General features: G+C 37.5%; 1 protein-coding gene across 1 annotated transcript in view; it reads right to left on the bottom strand.

The window, feature by feature from the left end:
* PDK1 (pyruvate dehydrogenase kinase, isozyme 1) overlaps positions 1-3,716 on the bottom strand; it is an 8,505-nt gene extending 4,789 nt beyond the window's left edge. Inside the window, exons 1-5 of the mRNA XM_009996151.1 lie at positions 3,580-3,716; positions 2,036-2,107; positions 1,290-1,474; positions 920-1,009; positions 551-628 (exon numbers count right to left, since the gene is read on the bottom strand). Of these exons, the coding sequence (XP_009994453.1) occupies positions 551-628; positions 920-1,009; positions 1,290-1,474; positions 2,036-2,107; positions 3,580-3,689 (535 nt within the window). The 5' untranslated portion in view covers positions 3,690-3,716. The remainder of the gene's footprint in view (positions 1-550; positions 629-919; positions 1,010-1,289; positions 1,475-2,035; positions 2,108-3,579) is intronic.
* Between the last annotated feature and the right edge of the window lie 2,685 nt (positions 3,717-6,401).

The following is a 6,401-nucleotide window of genomic DNA, read 5'->3' as shown; positions in this document are numbered from 1 at the left end:
ATAAGGACAACAGCTGACCTCTGAGTTCATAGCAATACAGTTAACCTTTTTTGAAGTCAAAGCCAATGCACTCAAATTATTTTTACTATGACTTGAGTGTATGATATTGTATTACAACTACAAGAACATGAAAGCTCAATAAGCAAGATAAATTAGAATGGAATGTTTCATATAAATCTTAAAAGTGTCACAAGAAATGCAGAGAGTGAGATGCAACAGACAGTGTACAGTACAGGCACAAGAAAATCAGGGAGAGAAGGAGGCTGCTAAAATCTGTTCTATCAACAGCTGTAGTGTTAAAAACCTTTCTGCTGGTTTCAGTTTTCTAATTAAAGGGAGAAATAGGGAAAGCCTTCTGTCAGATTAAAAAAAAACCACAACAAACCAAAAAACAACAACACAAAAAACCCCACAACAAAACACCAAACTAGGACAATAGATACATAGAACATATTAACTATATTAAAAGTGGAAGGAGAACGTTTCACCACAGCTACTTTAGAAGAAGCCATCACTATGTTGGAGACTGTCTCCTCCCATGTTCACTTACCATTCAACTCTTCCAGGATGAGTTCTGGAGAGCTCATGTAATATAAATCACAAAGACTCTTGGCACTTTCATAGCCATCTATAATAAAAACACAGAAGGTTACGTTTTCCCTTTCACTTTTTTTTTTTTTCCTTTGCAGTCTGCCAGAAAGAGAAACAAAAATTGAAAACACTGTGCATTGTCCGGGAGATTTTGCATTTTCTCACAAAAAATGGGTTTATTGAGAAAAGTGACTAAACTGTATTACATTTTAAATTTCTGCTTTCTGCAGGAAAGAACTACACAGTATGTGCATATCAAGATGTGTCTTGGCTCTCAGCATAGGCATCCATGTAAGTTTTCAGGATTCTTGTTGTTTGCTAAATTTACCTCTAATAACTTCAACCACATTGCAGCTAGGATCAATGCTTCCAATGTGTTTTGGATGAGCTGGATTAATTTTCCCACCAAACAGCAGAGCTGCCAAAAAAGAAAATATTATTTAATATCCAATCTAATTTTGTCATTGTAGTTTGTCTTCAGTTTTGCTAAATACAAATGTACTGTAATTCCAATCTTCATCATACTTGAAAGCCTACTATTAGTAAGTATTTTAAGAATGATATTAACAATGAGTTTATTAATAGCAAGGCAAATAGCGTGCTCCTAAGAAGCATTTAAGAATATATGAAGCACTTAAAGAAAAATATACTGATGTAGTACAGGTATCATTTCCCCTCCTTTCAACAATGACACTTACAGTGTTGATTAAGGAGCATTCTAATTGAAATGCGACTCATGTAGAAACGGTCTAAGAAATACTGCACATTCTGTGAGGTCACTGGATCAATGCCAAAGCTTTCCTTGTACTCTATTACTCCCTGAGCCATCGTAGGAATTACGTCATTGTGTCGATTCCGGATTTTTATCACAGTATCTGTAAAACTAAAATTAATACACTTAGTATTTCACTTTCAAGTGAATTTAAATACCCTGGCAAACGAGCATCTGACTACAAAATTAAGACCATTATGTACAGAAATATCACATCTGCCTATGGCAGTAAGATGACAGATCAGTCTTTTTAAAAATTTCAAGTATCTAACATGGAAACAATCGCCAATTAACTATTATTTATTACTTAGAAAATTATTATTTATTTATCACCCTGATTACTGCCAAGAAAAAGAGAAAACTGTGCCGGCCGTTTTCATGCACATCATCCCATGCCTGTGAAATGGCTGTCAGGGTCAGCAGTGATGGCCAAACCTGCTCATCAGGTGTAAAGTTCCATACATCAATTCCAACATTACAAGTAAGGAAATGGTAAACATTTGGTCAAATTTAAATGCTTTGTTTTGTTTTGTTCTGCGAGGGATAGGGGGTGATGCTACTGCAAATCCTGCATAAAGATTGGAGATAACTGACATTTTTATTCAGCTGCTCACCTTCTTGCCAGTCATTCTACAAAATATTAACCTAATACATGTGATAGAAAATCCTTACCTATTAATAGCTCCTGAATCTTCTGAACTTTTGTCCTTGAAGTCAAGGATCTCCTGAAGACTTTGGACATACCTTTAAATGAAAGAAACATTACAATGACCAATTCAGATGACATCTCCCCAGATCCTCTTGGTTAGCTATTTATGGTCTTCCAAGGCTGCTTGCTTCCAAATCATTGTATTTGATATATCCCATTGACCTATCCCCTGTAAATGTTGTTAGATTTTTTTAAATCTATTCATGATGTTTTCTTCCTAAATTTCCAGAGCAATGATTTCCATGATTTAATTTGAATGCATAAAAGATCTTCCTTGTCTTTTAAACCCAGTAGGTGATCACTTATTTGCAGCCCCAGCTAGTTCCTGTTATTAGAAAATCTTCCCAGCTTATTCACAATTTAAGTACTTCTGCCATCTCTTTCCTTAGATGTGTATTCTCCAAGCTGAATAATCCCATTTGGTTTCTCCTCACGTAAAAATTGTTCCAACCCTCTGATTCTCCCTCCTGGTCTTTTCTGTTCAGGATGGAGTGACTAAAACTGAATGCAATTCAGAGGAATAATGAGCTAAACAGTGGTACAATTATATTCCTCCCCATTTGTTACTTAATTCCTAACACTATTTGCCTTCTTGCCCATCAACTGACATAATCAGAAAAATATTCCCAGTAGCATAAAAAATTATGTTTCCATTTTAAGTAAGCAAGCATACAAGGAGAGAAGGTTCCTCTCTGTGTTTTTCTTTGCATTTGTCCAAGTGCAATTGATTTCCCATGTGAGCAATGTCATTTAATATCATGAGAATTTCAGCATTTGTGTTTCATTAACAGCCTTCATTTTCATTGATAGCTTTTTTATAATAAGTAATCTAATCAGTATCACTTATTCACTGGCAGATTTTCTGTTCTCATAACTTCAAAAGCCTTTCCAGATAGCATGTGCCTTTAGGAGTTGCCAAGCAATCTCTTTAATTTGCTTTTATCTTGCAGAAATTTATGCTTATGTGTAAGTTTCTTACTGAAATTTTACTTTTCAAAGGATTTTTATTTTTTTTAATAGCCTCATATTCTTTCTGTTGTTTTTATGTTTTGGCTTTGGGAGCTTCCTATTGTTCTTTTTTCATACAACTTTACTCTTAAATGTGCAATAATCTGTCACTGAAATGGTTTACACTATGCTTTGCAAGTATTTTGTGCATTTGGCTGCTTCTGTTGGTTTCTTCAACTAGCTTCTCCATTTTCGGTAAGTCCCCTATTAAACATTGTTCTGGCAGATTTTCATTTTTACTGAATTCTCGTATGTGACTACCTGCAATACTTAATGGTTTTTAACTCCCTTATGGGTTCTCGAATTGCTCCTAAGGGTCTTTTTTCCCCAAGTCTATAAATTTAGTTCATGACTTACGTCACACTGAGATACTTACTCAGGTCTAACCTCAGTGGTGTTCACATAACGCACACATGAAATGGCCTTTCTATAGAAGGGAACGAGTTGTTCATTGTGTATAAAGGTTACCCTTAAAGGTATGAAACGATGCTGTTCTTACCAGCTCTGCACCAGCTGAACTGAAGGTGTTCTTAGAAGGTTGTCTGGAAGCAGGCTTATTTCCTTCATTATGTTTGCCAATCTCACAGGCAACTCTTGTCGTAGAAACATAAATGAAGTCTTTTCACAAGCATTTTCAGATCCTAAGACCAAAATAAATATATGATAACATCAGAATAAAGTCAGCACTTATGGTAGAAAACTCTTTATTGCGTAAGAGGTCTGTAGTTTTAAAGTTGACTCTGCCAGTCTAGTAAGCCAGTGTTTCTTCATAGCAGCAGCCCACTTGTATTTCATAATGTAAGCTCACTGAAACCTATCATCCCTGTTGTGATAATGAGAATCTTTAATATATAAAGAGTAACCAGTGCAATGTTTGCACACCCATACTATTACACATTATATAACACTTCTATCCATGTAAATTGTTCATTTTATTTGCAGCAAACACTGACTGTAACTAGCACTGATCAAACAGTAGGTTGTTCTGAGCATGTCAGAAAGGCAAGTGAAACCAGCACAGGAAACTATGGGAAAGATGCATGAGAAAGTATCATGGTCCAATACACCCTTCTTGATCACTGATCTTACTGTAACTCATACTGGAACACTTTTGTAAAATAATTCTGTAATATTATCTCATTTTCAGCTAGATCTATTAACTTGAATACTGAGAGAGAAATGAAAGTAGCACAGCTACCGTGTTTATAGTTATTTTGATCGTTATTCTTCCATGCATTTACTTTTTAAATGTTTTACAGTTTTAAATTTTTTAAAGCTAGAAGCTAAATTACTCCACCTGTTGATAACTGACCTATTATTTTAAACAGACTGGTGTCATCTATGTGGGTGTAAATTAAATGTGGTTATTAAGATCAAGACCTAAATTTACTCCTGCAATGCTTGTTTTAGTAGGTAAGAAAGGAGGGCGCAGAAGAGTCTAAGAAATGCTGTACTTGATTCTCAGCCAGACTTCTTTCTAGACTTCAAGAGTGTCATGTAAACAGCATCTGACCTTACTAACCTGGTATCATCTCCTGTTGTGAAGTACATACCTCAGGCTTGCTGTTTCACAACAGGTAACTCCTAAAAATTAACTGGTGTTTCTGCTCAGTTCGCTCCTTCCATTTGGCAAGGCAGAGCTGGGGAAGATTAAAGGAAGGGACATGGAAAAAAGAGGAAGCCAGGAGTGTCCTAAGTAGGAAAATTTTTCACCAAATTGAAATGGAGGAGTTAAGTTAATGTATCCACACTCGGATACATCAGAAACTACACTTATGAGAGAATGTCCATTAAATTAGTAAAAAAGTGAATAGCTTGCAAGATATTCCTCCTCAGTGACACCAGTATCATGCACTGTCTACATAAGACCTCTGCCCAGAAACCTCTCATTCTTCTCCCTAGTCAGATTGCATTTCAGGCATGACTTGTTACTGGCCTTTCCCTTTTCTCAGGCAAAATTCCATAAACGAGTCAGATTGAAGGAATTCCAGTGCAAAGATAATCTTCAAATGCCTCATATACTCAACAAATAACATTCCACAAATAAGTTTTATACCTGGGGGGTGTATCTTTGCAGTCCTCGGTCAAATACAGACAACTTAGTGTAAGCAAGACTTCAGTGAATGGCCAAATTACTTTGTTTCCCTGTGCAGCTATGGTCCATGTAAAGCATGGACTCCTACAGAAAATACTGCTTATAATCCAATGTATGACTGATGTATGATCCAGAGCTAAATTTGCTTATGGAATATTTCATTTGCTAGATCAAAACCTGGAGGTTTCAACTTTGTTTCAACTTTGTTTTAATTAGCGTTACCAAATGTTACGCTTTGTTCTTTAACTGCTCCCTTCTAGCTAAAGAAGCCAAACAATCCCCAATTACACCATCAGATTATAATGACTACAGAATGGCTTTTACAGACAAGTATTCTCTCAACTGTTGCACTCTACTACTTTATTTTTTTGCCTTTGTTACTACTTTTTACTATCTGTTATTAAATCCTAGGCAAAAGAGAGGGAAAAAAAAAATCAAAACCAAAAAGTTTTCAAGCTCGCCTTATGTGCAGGTACTGACAGCAAAAGCCTGGCTTCTGGCATGAGGAAATGCTGCGCCTCGGAGGGAAACCCTGATTTTAAGGTAAGCATTGTTTTATCAGTATTTTAGTGGTAAAATAATACAGGTCGAGGTGAACTGTGAACTGCAAGATTCTTTGCTTAAAAGCATGGCAGCAACAGAACATATGGTGGGGTTCCTGTACACACGGGGCTTTAAATACTGGATACACTGTATTGCAATAGATGGATGAAGTGACAGTTCGGAGAAACTTTCCTTTTCGAGCCCTCCTACTTACACAAAGCCCAGTGTTCTAGGACTAACTCGCAGTTACAACGTAAAAAGTAATACTAGTGAAATGTTTTTATGCAACATTAATGTAAACATTTCTGCCCGGCAGTGCCCCGGGTGCAGACACAGGACGTGTTACAGTGCGGCTCCATCCCCAGGCTTTACAAAGGCTGCTCCGTATGACTTACAAGACTCTTCTCCGTGTAGCCTTTGCTTTGAAGCTGAAAAGAACAATCCCTGTGATCCCTGGGAGCACTAGGAGTGGCTTTAGTGTGGGGTGTGTGTCCCGTTACCACTTTACTCGCTCTCAAGGCCGGGTCGCCAGCGCTGCGGGACGGCGCTCGGTGCGTGTCCTGCTCGTCCCTCAGCCCTCCCCTGGAACAGCACTGCGTGAGGTGTTTCTGGAGGGCACAGACGTGCGGCCGAGCAGCAGCGACGGCTGTTCCGGCGCCAGCCGAGATGAGGAGTTTGGCACC

This window comes from Chaetura pelagica, unplaced genomic scaffold (genome assembly GCF_000747805.2).
Source record: "Chaetura pelagica isolate M959 unplaced genomic scaffold, ChaPel_1.0 scaffold3, whole genome shotgun sequence".
NCBI lineage: Eukaryota > Metazoa > Chordata > Aves > Apodiformes > Apodidae > Chaetura > Chaetura pelagica.
This window is presented reverse-complemented; position numbering and strand designations above follow the sequence as displayed.